Source organism: Oncorhynchus tshawytscha, linkage group LG02 (assembly GCF_018296145.1).
Source record: "Oncorhynchus tshawytscha isolate Ot180627B linkage group LG02, Otsh_v2.0, whole genome shotgun sequence".
In the NCBI taxonomy this organism is placed as follows: domain Eukaryota; kingdom Metazoa; phylum Chordata; class Actinopteri; order Salmoniformes; family Salmonidae; genus Oncorhynchus; species Oncorhynchus tshawytscha.
This window is the reverse complement of record NC_056430.1, coordinates 21,487,946-21,507,855: the sequence shown is the minus strand read 5'-3', so window position 1 is coordinate 21,507,855 and position 19,910 is coordinate 21,487,946. Positions and strand designations below refer to the sequence as shown.

General features: G+C 41.6%; 1 protein-coding gene across 2 annotated transcripts in view; it reads right to left on the bottom strand.

The window, feature by feature from the left end:
* Positions 1–19,910, bottom strand: part of LOC112219555 (cadherin-4) — a 342,114-nt gene that overhangs the window by 185,770 nt on the left and 136,434 nt on the right. For both annotated transcript variants that reach the window (XM_024380897.1, XM_024380906.1), the window contains exon 3: positions 13,781–13,804. In XM_024380897.1, the coding sequence (XP_024236665.1) occupies positions 13,781–13,804 (24 nt within the window). The remainder of the gene's footprint in view (positions 1–13,780; positions 13,805–19,910) is intronic.

Below are 19,910 nucleotides of genomic sequence, written 5' to 3'. Positions count from 1 at the left end.
TGCAACCTGGCGTACCATATCACCTCCACCCTACCTGACACCCTAGACCCACTCCAATTTACTTACCGCCCAAATAGGTCCACAGAATCTCAACCACACTGCACACTGCCCTAACCCATCTGGACAAGAGGAATACCTATGTGAGAATGCTGTTCATCGACTTCAGCTCGGCATTTAACACCATAGTACCCTCCAAGCTCGTCATCAAGCTCGAGACCCTGGGTCTCGACCCCGCCCTGTGCAACTGGGTACTGGACTTCCTGACGGGCCGCGCCCAGGTGGTGAGGGTAGGCAACAACATCTCCACCCCGCTGATCCTCAACACTGGGGCCCCACAAGGGTGTGTTCTGAGCCCTCTCCTGTACTCCCTGTTCACCCACGACTGCGTGGCTACGCACGCCTCCAACTCAATCATCAAATTTGCGGACGACACAACAGTGGTAGGCTTGATTACCAACAACGACGAGACGGCCTACAGGGAGGAGGTGAGGGCCCTCGGAGTGTGGTGTCAGGAAAATAACCTCACACTCAATGTCAACAAAACTAAGGAGATGATTGTGGACTTCAGGAAACAGCAGAGGGAACACCCCCCTATCCACATCGATGGAACAGTAGTGGAGAGGGTAGCAAGTTTTAAGTTCCTCGGCATACACATCACAGACAAACTGAATTGGTCCACCCACACAGACAGCATCGTGAAGAAGGCGCAGCCGCGCCTCTTCAACCTCAGGAGGCTGAAGAAATTCGGCTTGTCACCAAAAGCACTCACAAACTTCTACAGATGCACAATCGAGAGCATCCTGGCGGGCTGTATCACCGCCTGGTACGGCAACTGCTCCGCCCACAACCGTAAGGCTCTCCAGAGGGTAGTGAGGTCTGCACAATGCATCGCCGGGGGCAAACTACCTGCCCTCCAGGACACCTACACCACCCAATGTTACAGGAAGGCCATAAAGATCATCAAGGACAACAACCACCAGAGCCACTGCCTGTTCACCCCGCTATCATCCAGAAGGTGAGGTCAGTACAGGTGCATCAAAGCTGGGACCGAGAGACTGAAAAACAGCTTCTATCTCAAGGCCATCAGACTGTTAAACAGCCACCACTAACATTGAGTGGCTCTTGCCAACACACTGACTCAACTCCAGCCACTTTAATAATGGGAATTGATGGGAAATATATCACTAGCCACTTTAAACAATGCTACCTGATATAATGTTTACATACCCTACATTATTCATCTCATATGTATACGTATATACTGTACTCTTATCATCTACTGCATCTTTATGTAATACATGTATCACTAGCCACTTTAACTATGCCACTTTGTTTACATACTCATCTCATATGTATATACTGTACTCGATACCATCTACTGTATCTTGCCTATGCTGCTCTGTACCACCACTCATTCATATATCTTTATGTACATATTCTTTATCCCCTTACACTTGTGTGTATAAGACAGTAGTTTTGGAATTGTTAGTTAGATTACTTGTTGGTTATTACTGCATTGTCGGAACTAGAAGCAAAAGCATTTCGCTACACTCGCATTAACATCTGCTAACCATGTGTATGTGACAAATACTATTTGATTTGATTTGATTTGATACCAGCACCTCAAATTTTCTACTGCTTGAGCTGCTGTTCCTCTTCTAGAATATTTGCTCAAATATATGGTGGCGCTCCGGTACCTAAATATAACTAGGCAACGCTGGACCAATTGTGTGTGCCGCCCTATGGGACTCCCAATCACGGCTGGATGTAGTAGAGTCTGGATAGTTGATACAATGTTTCAAGTTCTTTGCAGACAGGCCATGTGTAGCCAATCTGATTTATAGGATATTTATTTTTAAATCATATTTTCAACCTGCAGGCTGCAATGTTTGTATTTGTTGGCTTTATATAGAATATTTTTACATAGTTGGCAATATATTACTTTTTAGTTTTGTATAATTTTCATTTATAATAGAACTGTTTCAATGAAATGTGCATATGAAAACCATAACTGGAACGCTGATCAGTAAAAATAGTAAGATAAAATGGCATTCCACCTGAGAAAGGTTGCAGACTCCTCGTGTAGCCTATCACCGGCAGGAGAGTAATGGCAGAATCTACGAAAGCCAGAAGGAACGGGAGGAAAATAGTTGGTTCAGGTTAAGTTTTTTTTCTTCTGGTTATCTAAATCTCTGGCGCCTTCTAGAGGCATCACAACGTAAGCCTAAAGCATCAAACAAGCTCAATACACATACAGTTGAAGTCGGAAGTTTACATAAACCTTAGCCAAATACATTTAAACTCAGTTTCTCACAATTCCTGACATTTAATCCAGGTAAAAATTCCCTGTTTTAGGTCAGTTAGGATCACCACTTTATTTTAAGAATGTGAAATGTCAGAATAATAGTAGAGAGAATTATTTATTTCAGATTTTATTTTTCATCACATTTCCAGTGGGTTAGAAGTTTACATACACTCAATTAGTATTTGGTAGCATTGCCTTTAAATTGTTTAACTTGGATCAAACATTTCGGGTAGCCTTCCACAAGCTTCCCACAATAAGTTGGGTGGATTTTGGCCCATTCCTCCTGAAAGAGCTGGCGTAACTGAGTCAGGTTTGTAGGCCTCCTTGCTCGCACACGCTTTTTCAGTTCTGCCCACAAATGTTCTATAGGATTGAGGTCAGGACTTTGTGATACCTCCAATACCTTGACTTTGTTGTCCTTAAAGCCATTTTGCCACAACTTTGGAAGTATGCTTGGGGTCATTGTCCATTTGGAAGACCCATTTGCGACCAAGCTTTAACTTCCTGACTGATGTCTTGAGATGTTGCTTCTATATATCCACATAATTTCCTCCCTCATGATGCCATCTATTTTGTGAATTTTGTCCCATTCCTCCTGACAGAGCTGGAGTAACTGAGTCAGGTTTGTAGGCCTCCTTGCTCACACACGCTTTTTCAGTTCTGCCTGCAAATGTTCTATAGGATTGAGGTCAGGACTTTGTGATACCTCCAATACCTTGACTTTGTTGTCCTTAAAGCCATTTTGCCACAACTTTGGAAGTATGCTTGGGGTCATTGTCCATTTGGAAGACCCATTTGTGACCAAGCTTTAACTTCCTGACTGATGTCTTGAGATGTTGCTTCTATATATCCACGTAATTTCCTCCCTCATGATCCCATCTATATTGTGAAGTGCACCAGTCCCTCCTGCAGCAAAGCACCCCCACAACATGATGCTGCCACTCCCATGCTTCACGGTTGGGAGGGTAATCTTCGGCTTGCAAGCTTCCCCCTTTTTCCTCCAAACATAATGATGGTCATTATGGCAAAACAGTTCTATTTTTGTTTCATCAGACCAGAGGACGTTTCTCCAAAAAGTATGATCTTTGTCCCCAAGTGCAGATGCAAACCGTAGTCTGGCTTTTTTATGGCAGTTTTGGAGCAGTGGCTTCTTCCTTGCTGAGCGGCCTTTTAGGTTATGTAGATATAGGACTCGTTTTACTGTGGAAATAGATACCTTTGTACTCTTTTCCTCCAGCATCTTCACAAGGTCCTTTGCTGTTGTTCTGGGATTGATTTGCACTTTTCGCACCAAAGTACGTTCATCTCTAGGAGACAGAATCCGTCTCCTTCCTGAACAGAATGATGGCTGCGTGGTGCCATTATGTTTATACTTGCGTATTATTGTTTGTACAGATGAATGTGGTACCTTCAGAAGTTTGGAAATTGCTCCCAAGGATGAACCAGACCTGTGGAGGTCTACTCTGAGGTCTTGTCTGATTTCATTTGATTTTCCCACGATGTCAAGCAAAGAGGCACTGAGTTTGAAGGTAGGCCTTGAAATACACCCACAGGTACACTTCCAATTGACTCAAATGATGTCAATTAGCCTATCAGAAGCTTCTGAAGCCTTGACAGAATTCTCTGCAGATCCACTCAAGCTCTGCCAGGTTGAATGGAGAGCATTGCTGCACAGCTATTTTCTGGTCTCTCCAGAGATGTTCGATTGTGTTCAAATGCGGGGTCTGGCTGGGCCACTCAAGGACATTCAGAGATTTGTCCCGAAGTCACTCCTGCATTGTCTTGTCTGTGTGCTTAGTGTCATTCTCCTGTTGGAAGGTGAACCTTCGACCCAGTCTGAGGTCCTGAGCGCTCTAGAGCAGGTTTTCATCAAGCATCTCTCTGTACTTTGCTCCGTTCATCTTTCCCTCGATCCTGACTAGTTTCCCAGTCCCCGACACTAAAAAACATCCCCAAAGCATGATGCTGCCACCACCATGCTTTACCGTAGGGATGGTGCCAGGTTTCAAGGTTGGCGTTCATTCCCAAGAGTTCCTGGAGCTCTGTCAGAGTGACCATCGGGTTCTTGTTCACCTCCCTGACCAAGGCCTTTCTCCCCCGATTGCTCAGTTTGGCCAGCCGGCCAGCTCTAGGAAGAGTCTTTGGGGTTCCAAACTTCTTCCATTTAAGAATTATGGAGGCCACTGTGTTCTTGGGGACCATCAATGCTTCAGACATTTTGGTACCCTTCCCCAGATCCTTGCCTCGACACAATCCTGTCTCGGAGCTCTACGGACAATTCCTTCAACCGCATGGCTTGGTTTTTGCTCTGACATGCACTGTCAACTGTGGGACCAGGAGTGTGTGTCCAAATCATGTCCAATCAATTGCATTTATCACAGGTGGACTCCAATCAAGTTGTAGAAACATCTCAAGGATAATCAATGGAAAAAGGATGCACCTGAGCTCAATTTCGAGTCTCATAGCAAAGGGTCTGAATACTTACAGTATGTAAATACGGTATTTTTTGTAATTATTTTTTCATTAGCAAAAACTTAAATAAAATACAAATGTTTTTCGCTTTGTCATTATGGGGTATTATGTGTAGATTGATGAGGATTTTTTATTTAATCAATTTTAGAATAAGGCTGTAACGTAACAACATTTGCAAAAAGAGAAGGGGTTTGAATACTTTCCAAATGCACTGTATATGAAAAATATATGCTTAAAATCTTTGAGCAATCGATTGGTTGAAAGAACAGACGACATTCGGTCTACCAAGATGTTTTATAGTCGGGGACAGCCCTAGTCCATTTATGCTGATGATTCAACGATATACGCATCAGCAACCACAGCTAATAAAGTCTGAATCCCTTAACAAAGAGTTGCAGTCTATTTTTTAATGGGTGGCCAGTAATAAAGTGGTCCTGAACATCTCTAAAACTAAGAGCATTGTATTTGGTATAAATCATGCCTTAAGTTCTAGACCTCAGCTGAATCTGGTAAGGAATGGTGTGGCTGTTGGTTTGTAAATACTTATTTTCCACCATAATTTGCAAATAAATTCATAAAAAATCCTATAATGTGATTTTCTGGATTTCTTTTCTCATTTTGTCTGTCATAGTTAAAGTGTACCTATGATGAAAATTACAGGCCTCTCTCATCTTTTTAAGTGGGAGAACTTGCACAATTGGTGGCTGACTAAATACTTTTTTGCCCCACTGTATGTGTAACTGATTGATGCACACACAACATGTTAATGTTTTTAACTGAACAGTACCAGTAAAAAGTTTGGACACACCTACTCATTCAATATTTTGTAATATCATTGTAATATTTTCTACATTTCAGAATAATAGTGAAGACATCAATACTATGAAATAACACACATGGAATCATGTAGTAACCCAAAAAGTGTTAAACAAATCAAAATATATTTTACATTTTATATTCTTCAAAGTTGCCACCCTTTGCCTTGATGGCAGCTTTGGACACTTTTGGCATTCTCTCAACCAGCTTCATGAGGAATTTCTCAACAGTCTTGAAGGAGTCCCCACATATGCTTAGCTCTTGTTGTTTTTCCTTCACTTTGTGGTCCAACTCGTCCCAAACCATCTCAATTGGGTTGAAGTCGGGTGATTGTAAAGACCAGGTCATTTGATGCACAACCCCAGCACTCTCCTTCTTGGTTAAATAACCCTTACACAGCCTGGAGGTGTGTTGGGTCATTGTCCTGTTGAAAAACAAATGATAGTCCCACTAAGCGCAAACCAGATGGGATGGCATATTGCTGCAGAATGCTGTGGTAGCCATGCTGGTTAAGTGTGCCATGAATTCTAAAGAAATCACAGACAATGTCACCAGAAAATCACACCCACACCATCACACCTTCTCCTCCATGCTTCAAGGTGGGAAACATACATGCGGAGATCATCCGTTCACCTACTCTGTGTCTCAGAAAGACACAGCGGTTGGAACCAACAATCTCAAAATGTAACTTATCAGACCAAAGGACAGATTTCAGCAAGCAAGACTCTTCTTCTTATTGGTGTCCTTTAGTAGTGGTTTCTTTGTAGCAATTAGACCATGAAGGCCTGATTCACGCAGTCTCCTCTGAACAGTTGATGTTGAGATGTGTCTGTTACTTGAACTCTGTGTCTAAGGCTGGTACATCTAATGAACTTATCCTCTGCAGCAGAGGTAACTCTGGGTCTTCCTTTCCTGTGTCCTCATGAGAGCCAGTTTCATCATAGCTCTTGATGGTTTTTGCGACTGCACTTGACGAAACTTTCAGTTCTTTAAATTTTCCGGAGTGACTGACCTTCATGTCTTAAAGTAATGATGGACTGTCATTTCTCTTTGCTTGTTTGAACTGTTCTTGCCATAATATGGACTTGGTCTTTTACCAAATAGGGCTATCTATCTTTTTTTATTTCACCTTTATTTAACCAGGTAGGCTAGTTGAGATCAAGTTCTCATTTGCAACTGCGACCTGGCCAAGATAAAGCAAAGCAGTGTGACACAGACAACAACACAGAGTTACACATGGAGTAAACAATAAACAAGCCAATAACACAAACAACTCAATGACACAGTAGAGAAAATAAAGTCTATATACAGTGTGTGCAAAAGGCATGAGGAGGTAGGCAATAAATAGGCCATAGGAGCGAATAATTACAATTGAGCAGATTAACACTGGAGTGAGAAATGAGCAGATGATGATGTGCAAGTAGAGATACTAGTGTGCAAAAGAGCAGAAAAGTAAATAAAATAAAAACAGTATGGGGATGAGGTAGGTAGATTGGGTGGGCTATTTACAGATGGACTATGTACAGCTGCAGTGATCAGTTAGCTGCCCAGATAGTTGATGTTTAAAGTTGGTGAGGGAAAAAAAGTCTCCAACTTGTTACCTTGTTACAACATAACTGATTGGCTCAAACGCATTAAGAAGGAAAGAAATTCCACAAATTAACTTTTAACAAGCCACACCTGTTATTTAAAATGCATTCCAGGTGACTCTCTCATGAAGCTGGTTGAGATAATGCCAAGAGTGTGCAAAGCTGTCATCAAGGCAAACGGTGGCTACTTTGAAGAATCTCACATATAAAATATATTTTGTTTTGTTTAACACTTTTTTAGTTACTAAATGATTCCCTATGTGCTATTTCATAGTTTTGATGTCTTCACTATCATTATATAATGTACAAAATAGTCCAATAAAGAAAAACCCTGGAATGAGTAGGTGTGACTGGTACGTTTGACTGGTACTGTATGTAAATTGTAAAGTATTTTGTCTGTAATGTCTTTTTCGTTTTGCCCAGGATCCCAGTAGATTAACTGTCACCATTGGCGTCGGCTAATGGGCATCTTAATAAATCAAATCAATCAATTTACCTCCATTACCCATGAAATTCCTAGTTTCAAAGCAACTGTTTTCTGGAAAATGTGCAGTACAATTTGCCCTATATTTCCCCCCACATGGGCCAGCCCACTAGCATTTAGAGTTCTAGTCAATGAGCTTCAACCTGTTGCCATTTGGGTGACAGTTGCAAAGACGCCCACACAGTACAGCGAGAGAGAGATACTGTAGCGATCAATGACGTGGTGCACATATCTGCACATTTGTGATGAAGTATACAATGTTGGGGAACCAATTTCGGATCGTGAGCGCTACTTTCAGAACTACTGGCTAAAAAGTATACAAAAGTTCTAGAGAATCCCTTTAACAAATTATATGTTGGATTCACATCTCCAACTCATCCTTCCCAAAAATAATGGGATTAAGCCAGTGGCTCAGATGGAACTATCCAAGCAGATATATCTCCTTTAAATGTTGATATTTAAATGTTGTCAACCAAAAATAACTCGATATGACTTTTGTAAAACAAACTAATGTAACATTCAACATTAATATGACTAAAACATCCATGGTTACTGTTCCAGATAGCATGCATAGGTCGTCGCAGGTCTGTGGAGATCTTCACAATTGCTGTAATAATCTGTGCAGAATCTCAAGAGGCATTGATCACTTGCACCATGTAGTTTTAATGTAAAATCAGGTAATTTGGTTCTGCTGTTGATGAAGCACAGTGATAACACATTAATCAGTTGTATAAATAAATAAAAATATCTGATCTTGTATTCCCATTTGAACTTTTCTGTGTTTTAAATGGTTGATCGCACAATGTTAGAAATTTGGGTGACAACTAAAGTGGGTGAGTGGGCGAAAATACTGTATGTTGTAATCTCATTGATCAACGCCTCAACCAAATATTACCCAATTATCCATGTTGAAATGACATGTGGGACAGTGTGCCCCAGTGGGTTCACACTGAACTCTTTCTCCTAAAATACTCTCTACTCTAATTATAGGTTAAAATAGTGGGCTATATTGATCTATAAAACTCAACTAAGAAGACTTACGATGAGTCACTCCACTAATGAGGGGAAATTGCTTTTATATTGACATGAATATAGAGCATTAAGAATATCCACAGTGTTTCTGGTGTGTGTATGTTTTCAACCCAGACCCAAATCCACATGGCTGAGAACGCCCTAGTCCTCCCGGTTTCCTGTCCTCTCTCATCTGAATCACCAAAAGGGGGTTATTCACCGATCAAGCTTCTCTGGGTCCTGTTTGATAAATCCAGCCCGCTTGGAGGTTGAAGCTTGCAGCCATTAGGCTTTCTTCTCTGTCTCACTTCTCTTTGAGTCTCCCTGTCTTTGTAAATGGACCGATAGTACATCTGGTCCCTATTCAGTGAGGACCCACAACTGAGAGCTGAAGTTTAAGCTATGGGATCAAGTTGTTTCTGCTGCTTTTCTCTAAGATATGCTTTCTATTGTCTCAATACTTTTTTTGTGACTGATGGGTATGGCATTTTCACCACCATATCTTAGGCCTTTGAACAGGCTATGGCTGGAGTTTTGACAGTATGTTTAAATTAAAGTTAGGGTACAGGGTTACAATTTAAATTGGGCTGGAAGTAGGTGCTTTCCACACAAACAGACTGTCATTATCGAGATTGTTTGTTTCCTGCTTTGTAGGCATTTCTCTTCTCCAAGCCGAACCATCTGCCATACGTCCTGAGTGACTTCACTTCAATTGCTCTCTGTGACTGTCTTTAGGAGCTCTAAATCTAGCTGAGAAAAACACTTTTAATTGGCATTGAGGGGGAAGAGGGGCAGAAGGCCTACCAATCCACCACATTTCAGAGAAAGCCAGAGCAAAAGATCAAGCAACATGTCTTCCGCTTAGGTGGCGAGTGCCAAAAGCAAACCCACACAAATCCACAGACAGCAAGATGATCAAACCAAAAGAGAAGAAAATGTACTTACATTATCGAGCGCCATTAAAGTGTGCATGTGGAACATTTACACAACAAAGCGTGTTAAAAACAGCACCAGGCGCTCTCTGGGCGGAGGGGTCCAGGTAAATCAACCTCAATATCACTGAGCTGTGAATCCTCCCCTACACTGTAGTCTGCTCTGGAGTTCTAGAGCTAGATACAGTACTGTCAGATCACTTGATAGCTGTATTAGAGATCTACAAACCTACATTTCATAGCAGGACCCTGGAGCTAGTCCACTCCAGCAGGCAATTAGGCAATTTCAGCAGGCCACTTGGAGAGCAGAGCAGCACCACAATAAGGCTGACAGAAATGGTCTTCCTGACACATGAAAGTAAAGCAGGGCCAGGGCTTTTCTTTCTTCAGTGCCTGGGCTCCTGGACATTGTGTTCTTGTTCAGTGGGTCTGGAGACATTAGCTTCTGTTGTTGCAGTAGGTTTGACGACATTTCTCAGCCCATTAGCTGCTCTTTCTGCCCAAACATCTACTCAAAGCTACAGTGAGAGCAGCACTTTCAAGGCAACACTAGATATTTCTGTTGAGGAGCTGATGAAAGAGAGAGTTTCTGTGGATTCAAATTATTTTACATTGCTCTCAAGGATAGATACAGAATTAATCAGGGAGCCTAGAAGAAAATCACCTTTAATCTCGATGCAATACTGTTCCAATCTGAGAATGGATAGTTTTATGTATTGCATTAGCCCTGTGAAAGGATATTTGCAGTGGTCAATGTCCCATGCATTCCTCTCCAAATAAAAATAAATGACTAAAGAATGTCTGATGTATCTGAAAATACTGTATGACCTTTATATTTGAATATGAAGCATTCAGAGAACATAAAGGGACTGAGATGGGAATAAATGTAGCCTCTCAGCTTTTTGTTTTGCACTAAGCAATATATGGCTCCATGTTCTATGTGTTTACTGATGTTGTTTGCTCCCCCATTCAGTCCTGACAGAGTTAAGGCAGTTTCCAGTGCAGATGATGGGGCTGAACAATTTGCTCGGCTGCCAGAAAAAACCATATGAATCCGGAGACTACAGATTAAGGCACTAAAACCAGCCCGGCTCAACATTTTCTCTTAACACAATTACACCTAGGACTCCTGGTACAGCCAATTAAGCAGAGAGAGAAAGTTCCCAGCCACTTGACAATGAGTAGGGTGTCCACTCACTCTGCCCAGGGTGGGTGAAAATGCGCTTTGATGATGACATTTTACTTCCTTATGTTTTAAAATAAATTTTACCAAGACAGATGATTCTTAATGTTTTGAATCGTTCAGTGGGGCCTAACGTATCTTTAACATTATATCCAAAAAGTCAGATTTCATAACCTAATAATCCAATAATAAACACAGAGCTCTGTTGACAGAGCGGTGAGGCTTAATCGCCGAGGATTTGAGGATTTAACATTTTGTGGTCGTCGTCTTCCAAGTTGTTTCCGCAGGTCACAAATAGCAAAATTAGCATGACACGAGCTGAATTAAATGTACATGGTTTTGAAAATAAAAAGCTGTTTTTCAGCCTTGGGTGAATTTTGACTCATTCTATTGTCCAGCCTATAGATAGCCAGAGCGAATTTACGAAAGCACCCAAATGTCCATTGAGAAAGCACAACGACTATACCATTTAGCTAAAGAACGACGAGAATAATCGAGAATAAGAACGAAGAGAATAATCAAGTCAATAAACGTTGTGTAGTTAGATAGCCTATAGTTAATTTACTGGCAAGTTTGATGTATAACTACTAACGTTAGGTAGCTAGCTAACATACCGGTAAACACTGCTGTAATATTATGCTATGTGGTTCGTAAGGACAGTGTAGCTAACAAATTGTCAGCCAACATAACAAGTAAGGTAACTTATTTAATTCTTTAGTGGGGGGTGTTCAGCTATTAGCCTTCCTCCCATTTGCAAGTCATTACTTTATTACATTGAGCCTTCCTCCCCAATTTGCAACAAATTGTTGTTCCCATCTCATTCCCCCTTTTGGTTGTTCAGTGGCAAATCTGGCATCTCTGATTCTATACAGGGGGTTTTTTATTTTCAAGGCAAATTGTTAAAATACATTTGTTCTCGAGAGCAAAATCTTTTTATTTTCAATCAAAAATAATTGTTCTTTTTTCAACAGAAAGGAAGTCCTTGGCACAATAAAGTTATTATATTATTATATTCTACTCTATCCATATGTAACAGTATAGCTTCTGTCCCTCTCCTCGCCCCTACCTGGGCTCGAACCAGGGAACCTGTGCACACATCGACATCAGCCACCCTCAAAGCATCGTTACCCATCTCTTCACAAAAGCCGCAGCTTTTGCAGAGCAAGGGGAACAACTACTTCAAGGTCTCAGAGCATGTGACGTCACCGATTGAAACGCTATTAGCGCACACCCCGCTAACTAGCTAGCCATTTCACACCGGTTACACATAGGCTTCATTAATGCCATTCTGACTTGAAGTTGATACAACAACTATGATAGCTGAGACAGATGATTCTTAACCTAACGTTTTAGCGTCCATACACAGATTGAATACATTGAGAATGTGCCATGCCTGAATGAGCAAGTTGTCGAATGAGGGTTCTTATGGTCATGAAAATATCATCCTGTTCAGCAAGTTCATGTTAAATTCATGTTAAGTTCATGTGAAGTTTATGTAACCGATGTGAAATGGCTAGCTAGTTAACGGTGGTGTGCGCTAATAGCGTTTCAATCGGTGACGTCACTCGCTCTGAGACCTGAAGTAGTTGTTCCCCTTGCTCTGCAAGGGCTGTGGCTTTTGTGGCACGATGGTTAACGATGCTTTGTGGGTGCCTGATGTCGGTGTGTGCAGAGGGTCCCTGGTTCGAGCCCGGGGCGAGGGGACGGACGAAAGTTAAACTGTTACATTTACATACTGCACATTCAAATTTTTATAATATTTGTCTTTACACATTCTTCTATAATATTACGCTTATTTATTAAATATAAGGTATACCATTTCATTGCCTAATAAGCTATACTGTACCACCTTATTGTATCCCAACAATGGGATTTACATAGGCTTTTAGCGAACTCGTAAAAATCTGTCAGTGATATTGAAGCGATATTGCTCGACCTTAAAATATGATAACTATGCAACAGAACAGATGAACATGAATGACACCTACTAAACTATGATTCTAGTCTTCTGATCCACTGGATCATACCTCAATAACCCAGCACCCAGCATCAATAGCCCAGCAGTTTTAAAAGAAAACAACCCGACTAAGTAACCCACTGCCTGCAAACCAGCAGTTGGGTCAAGCAAACATCCCGACATGTTTTAGAGTGTACTGGGTGTGCAGGATTTTTTTTCACGCTCCACTCTAACACCACATTGTAGTCTAAACATCAGCTACTCAACAGAACCTTGATAAGCAGACTCGGTGTGTTTCAGGGCTGGATTAAAAGCCTGCACACCCAGTAGCTCTCCAGATGGTTGACCACTTGTTTTATACAGTAGCCTAACAGTGCAGTTATTCTACTTTGTGGGGGGTTAAGTGCCTTGATTAATGGCACAATGGCAGGAGATAGCAGGCCTAAATGGGATCAGAGACCAACAGCCTTCTAGTGTCAATACCACATTTATGTAACTTCTTCACGTAGGCTACATAGAGACGAGATTATTGGTCATTGAAATTTGGTTAGAAGTCATGGAAAAGCCATGAAATTCCATCTGTCAAAATGTGTATGAACCCTTAATAGTGAATAATCAGAGATCTTCTATAGCTTAATGCTATTTGTGAATTTCTTTGAACATAGTCAAATGGACCGACTTGAAAAAAGATAGCTCCCGCACCTCTTTCATCCCAAGTCAAGCACTGCCACACTATGCAAGGAAAATATGCCAAATTCAAATTCTGATCGGCCACATCGGTCCAGCACTGCTGTTTTGGTAATTACATTCAGTAATTTTTTTCCCTTTTCAAAATTGTTGTAACATGAAATGTGATGAAGAGGAAAATGGCTTCCTACTGATGCACATGATGTTCTGTGCTCACAGCATCAAACTCCCCCTGAGACAAACACCTAAAAACAGCTCTTTGCACATCCACAAAAACATCTCCAATCTGGCACAGTCAAATCAGCCAAATCTAAATCAGGGAAACGTGCCTCTGCAGTACTTACCACGTTCACTCGATAGGCTGGTGTCTGTCAGGGAGAGAGAAGAGAGAGATGAAGGGAGAGAGAATACAACAATTAGAACACAACATGCTAGCTATCAAGCTGCCATACAAACTTGTGTCATTGTTGAACAACAGAGAGTGGTTAAGGAAACAGAAACAACAGACAAATCACAGATCACACAGAATGGAAACCAGAACCAACAAAGACACATCCTGCTTAGTGAGTTGCTGAGCAGTCATCTATCACTTCTATCACGAGGAAAGAAAAAGACATCCACACACTGTCATTCTCTTAAAATAAAGCACACGCTCTTGAAGTTTGGGTGACATAAGAACATGGAGCTATTGGAGCTCACTTCAAATAAACATGGAGCTCACTTCAAATAAAGAGCGCAATGTGCATACATTATGGTATGTTGTGTACTGCACACACTGCAATTCTACTGGAACAGTTTTCCTTACACTCCTTTTTCTTTACATTGCACTTAGATCCATCAACTTGAATAGACCCCAGTTATTGTGATGTCTATAATGCGATATCGGTCTCACAATAAAACGCAGTGAATTCCACGACACGCTACATTTATGTACATCTTTAGGTCTTTATTTAGGCAAAAATAAAGACAAAGATCCAGCTGGATGAGGAGAGAAGCAGCCAGGTGTTTGTGTTCTAGACAGTTTCTCTCTATGCCTTCTGCCCCTCTGATGCCCTCGAACGGAAAAGCTGCACACAGATTTGATGAGGGACAATTTCCATGAATGCTGTTTTGCATTCATTGACCTAATTTCTGCGTCAGGCGTCACAGGGAGTCTGGAGCGCTGACAACAACACCCCCTGCCAGTCCACCCCTGCTCACCAATGTGACCCTCAAATTGCTGTTTAATCACAGCAAAACACTTTGTAGCACAATTGTAGAACACTAGTAACTGTGACTGGCATGAATGCAGAATCTAAATGTGCCCTAAAGAGAGAGAAGGTTGCCATGCTGAGGGGAAAACATGGCCAATAATGTACTATACTGTGTCTCTCTATGCTTTGTTTGTTAGGCTGTTTATGAATACAATTATTTTCAGAGCATCTATTGACTTACGCATGGTGCAGAGTTAGCATCAAATAATGAAATGCATTAACAAGATTAGCATCCTAGCAACATTTGAGTCATTTAGCAGACACGCTTATCCAGAGCCACTTACAATTAATGCATTCATCTTAAGATAGCTAGGTGGGACAACCACATCTCACAGTCGTACTAAGTACATGTACATTTTTCCACAATAATGAAATTATCAGCAAAGGCAGTGCTAGTAGGAAAGACAAGCTCAGTTTTTTGGGGGGGTGAGCAACTTGTGAAACGTGTGTATAGCAACTTGTGTATTTTGTACAACCAAGTAAATAGTATTTTTTAGAACCAAATCAAACAAGAAACATCCAAACAAACTATAAACCGTCGATTTCTAGGCCCTAAACATTTTGTAATGTGTCCCACCTCTCTCTTCTAGCGCATGCAAAGGCATCTCTATCCACCCCCTACATAACTCCTAGCACCTTTTCAATAATTCATCTCCCTCTGTTAAGGATTCAGCCTGCGCTGCACTTGCCAGTATCCCCACAAATTGGCAGGCAGCCTCATATTTGTCATATCCGCGGCAGCCTAGCGCTGCTCTCTCTCCTCTGTAGGCCTTGCAGCCGTCCCCTTGAGAAGACTCAAGCTGACTGTCCTGCTCCCAGTCTCCCATGGTGAGCCAGGGCTGCCTGCCTTATATTCAAGCCTCCCACTGAGGGGCCGGGCCCTCTTCCACAGCCTATTAACAGGTTCTAGACTGGAACATTATAGATCCTTTAACAGTGTGTGATTTGGAAGTTAATATATTGAGCATTAACATTTACCACAGGGCTTCATAAGGGCTTCAGACAGGCAGCCAATAGTACTGTCCCCTCAACATCATGTTCCTGTGTTTGGCTTCCTACCGCCAAGTTATGATGTCTGGACACAGCTTGGCACTCACCGTAACTCTCATCCCCTGTCTCACACATCCCCCACCTTTATCCTTTATATGCATTGACGGTTTGACGCTGACTAACCTATGCTCCCGAGTCCCAGGAATTGTAATCAATGTACACTTGATAGAATGTATAACATATGGAATGAAAATACTAGTCTCACAATACAGTAGGGTATTGATGAATCACTGTATTGCATTGAGCTGTGGTCACAATGCATTACCTACTAGAGGTGTTACAGAGAGATGTGCTGCTGGGATAAAATAAGTCACAGGAAGGGATGATGCATACTTCCTCTCATTACAACTCCAGGGAAAAAGGTCAGAGCTATTCATTTCCTCCATCAATTAGAGAAACACACATTTGTGCCTCTGAAAGCCCAGCATTACATCCACATTTGCTGTGTGATTTCCTGTCTGTGTGTGGTTGGTCAGAGAGGTTGATGGCTGCCCAGAGACTTGGGCAGAGTGAATGTCCCCGACATTAATATTTGTGTGTGTGTGTGTGTGTGTGTGTGTGTGCGTGTGAGAGAGAGAGAGAGAGATTGCGTATGTGTCCTCATTTCCTCATCTACTTTTTTGAACTTTTTTTTATTCTGAATGCAATACTACAATTAAATAAAATGTTGGACTAATTGCACTTTAGCATGTACAGTACATGTAGCCTTATCCTGACATTTTTATTATGCATTTTTACCTATCCAGCCTTACTTGCTTGTAAATATCTTTAGCTATTTTTATGTTGTTGTTTCTTAATATATGATTTTGTCTGTATGCATTGTGATTGCTGCAAAATGATCTCTCGTCATTGAGGACATTAAAGTTTTCTGAATCTGAATCATGCATAACAAATCTGGGTTTGACAATAACCCTTCAAAACCTAGTGTTGCCTAATTGCCAGAGAGTGTTCAGCTAATAAATAATGCATTTAAAAATCTAATCTAATTTAGCAAATGAATATGTCTACAAAACAATTAATCAGAGACCAAAAGTGTATTTACAAACAATCAATTATTCATAAAGTGAATGCTGGGTAAGTGGTCTCCTTCCCGGGTGAGATGCTCCCATAATTGGAGTGGGACTATAGGAGAGTGTGCGTCCGTGCGTGTGTTTGTGTGCATGTGTGTGTTCAGTCCCCATGCTCCCAACTTCCGCCCAAACAAGAAGAGCAACAAAAGTGTCAGCTCATTACTGCCTAATGAGTTGTCTGATTAATACGGAAAATAAAAGCATTATTGTAGAGTGCTGTATGTTTAGTTAGTTTAATTATTGTACTAAAGTGACTGAATAGAAGCACAATGGGGTAAAACATTTACATGCGTTCTAATATGGTAATAAGGCCCTAGAGGAGCAAATCAGGGCTATCAAGTACAGTGAAGACTTTTTACATAGGAAACAACAGGTCTAAATGTATTGATGTGTGGTTGTTGATGTGCAGATATGTATCTGTTTACAATATGTACTCATCACAAGACATGTAATCTAGCCATTCTAAACCTTTCTGATGATGGGTTATGTAATGAGTGATCTCTGAGCAAGCCATTCTCAACCTCTCTGATGATGGGTTATGTACTGAGTGATCACTGAAACAGAATCCATTGTTATTGTGGAATAAACTCCTAGACTGTTGAAGCTGGAGAGGGATGGTCTTATCTCTCTCTCTCTCGCTCTCTCTCTCTGACTCTCTATTTCTCACTTGTTCTCTTTCTCGCTCTCTCTGTCTGTTTTTCTCTTCCCATGTCTGTTCTTGTTCTCTCTCTCCATCTCCTATGCTGTCAGTCACCAGAATATGGAGGCTGTTGTGAGCACAGTGGTGGAACCTAGCCTGTGCTCTGTTTAAAATATTTCATAACACAGATAATAGGGCTCATCAGGGGGCCACAGCGATAAACAGAACTCCCAAAATAATCACGTCCATGCACCAGAGTTCTTTTACAATGTCCTACCAAAGTACCCATGCTGCCGCAGCATCACAGGCGTAATGTTTCTCTGACAGACTGACTGGCCACAAAGCAGATAGAAAATGAGTAAAAACAGTATATGCCTCACTGTGAATCAACAAAATATTAGGTATTTGCAATGGAAATGAACATGTGTGCACACACACACACATAAACAAACTGTTCTGTGTGGACCCCAGGAAGAGTAGCTGCAGCTTTTGCAATAGCTAATGTGGATCCTAATAAAATACCCTCAAAATACCAACACCAAACTGCATCATCTCTCCATCTCTTCGTTACATAAGCTGTTGTGGAGATTTTAAAAAAAAAGAAGCCAACAGATTGTGAGGGTAATTCAATTTCCTCCAGCAATGCTGGCTTCCAAATGGTCTCCATCAGTGAGCCAATCAGCAGCTGATTCAGTGATTTCCCCAGCTGGGCTTCCTCTTAGACAGGAAGCCAAAGAATCTCAGGCTCAGAGACAGAGACACAATGACAGGTCTGCTGGATCACTGGTTCAGCACCAATGGATTGAATTGCATATACAGTGGGGCAAAAAAGTATTTAGTCAGCCACCAATTGTGCAAGTTCTCCCACTTAAAAAGATGAGAGGCCTGTAATTTTCATCATAGGTACATTTCAACTATGACAGACAAAATAAGATTTTTTTTTTTTAATAAATGAATTAATTTTATTTTTTTTATTTGACCAGGCAAGTCAGTTAAGAACAAATTCTTATTTTCAATGACGGCCTAGGAACAGTGGGTTAACTGCCTGTTCAGGGGCAGAGCGACAGATTTGTACCTTGTCAGCTCGGGGGTTTGAACTTGCAACCTTCCGGTTACTAGTCCAATGCTCTAACCACTAGGTTACCCTGCCGCCCTGCCCCTGCCGGCATTTGCAAATTATGGTGGAAAATAAGTATTTGGTCACCTTAAAACAAGCAAGATTTCTGGCTCTCACAGACCTGTAACGTCTTCTTTAAGAGGCTCCTCTGTCCTCCACTCGTTACCTGTATTAATGGCACCTGTTTGAACTTGTTATCAGTATAAAAGACACCTGTCCACAACCTCAAACAGTCACACTCCAAACTCCACTATGGCCAAGACCAAAGAGCTGTCAAAGGACACCAAAAACAAACAAAATTGTAGACCTGCACCAGGCTGGGAAGACTGAATCTGCAATAGGTAAGCAGCTTGGTTTGAAGAAATCAACTGTGGGAGCAATTATTAGGAAATGGAAGACATACAAGACCACTGATAATCTCCCTCGATCTGGGGCTCCACGCAAGATCTCACCCCGTGGGGTCAAAATGATCACAAGAACGGTGAGCAAAAATCCCACAACCATACAGGGGGACCTAGTGAATGACCTGCAGAGAGCTGGGACCAAAGTAACAAAGCCTGCCATCAGTAACACACTACGCCGCCAGGGACTCAAATCCTGCAGTGCCAGACGTGTCCCCCTGCTTAAGCCAGTACATGTCCAGGCCCGTCTGAAGTTTGCTAGAGAGCATTTGGATGATCCAGAAGAAGATTGGGAGAATGTCATATGGTCAGATGAAACCAAAATATAACTTTTTGGTAAAAACTCAACTCGTCGTGTTTGGAGGACAAAGAATGCTGAGTTGCATCCAAAGAACACCATACCTACTGTGAAGCATAGGGGTGAAAACATCATGGTTTGGGGCTGTTTTTCTACAAAGGGACCAGGACGACTGATCCGTGTAAAGGAAAGAATGAATGGGGCCATGTATCGTGAGATTTTGAGTGAAAACCTCCTTCCATCAGCAAGGGCATTGAAGATGAAACGTGGCTGGGTCTTTCAGCATGACAATGATCCCAAACACACCGCCCGAGCAATGAAGGAGTGGCTTCGTAAGAAGCATTTCAAGGTCCTGGAATGACCTAGCCAATCTCCAGATCTCAACCCCATAGAAAATCTTTGGAGGGAGTTGAAAGTCCGTGTTGCCCAGCAACAGCCCCAAAACATCACTGCTCTAGAGGAGATCTGCATGGAGGAATGGGCCAAAATACCAGCAACAGTGTGTGAAAACCTTGTGAAGACTTACAGAAAACGTTTGACCTCTGTCATTGCCAACAAAGGGTATATAACAAAGTATTGAGATAAACTTTTGTTATTGACCAAATACTGATTCTCCACCATAATTTGCAAATAAATTCATAAAAA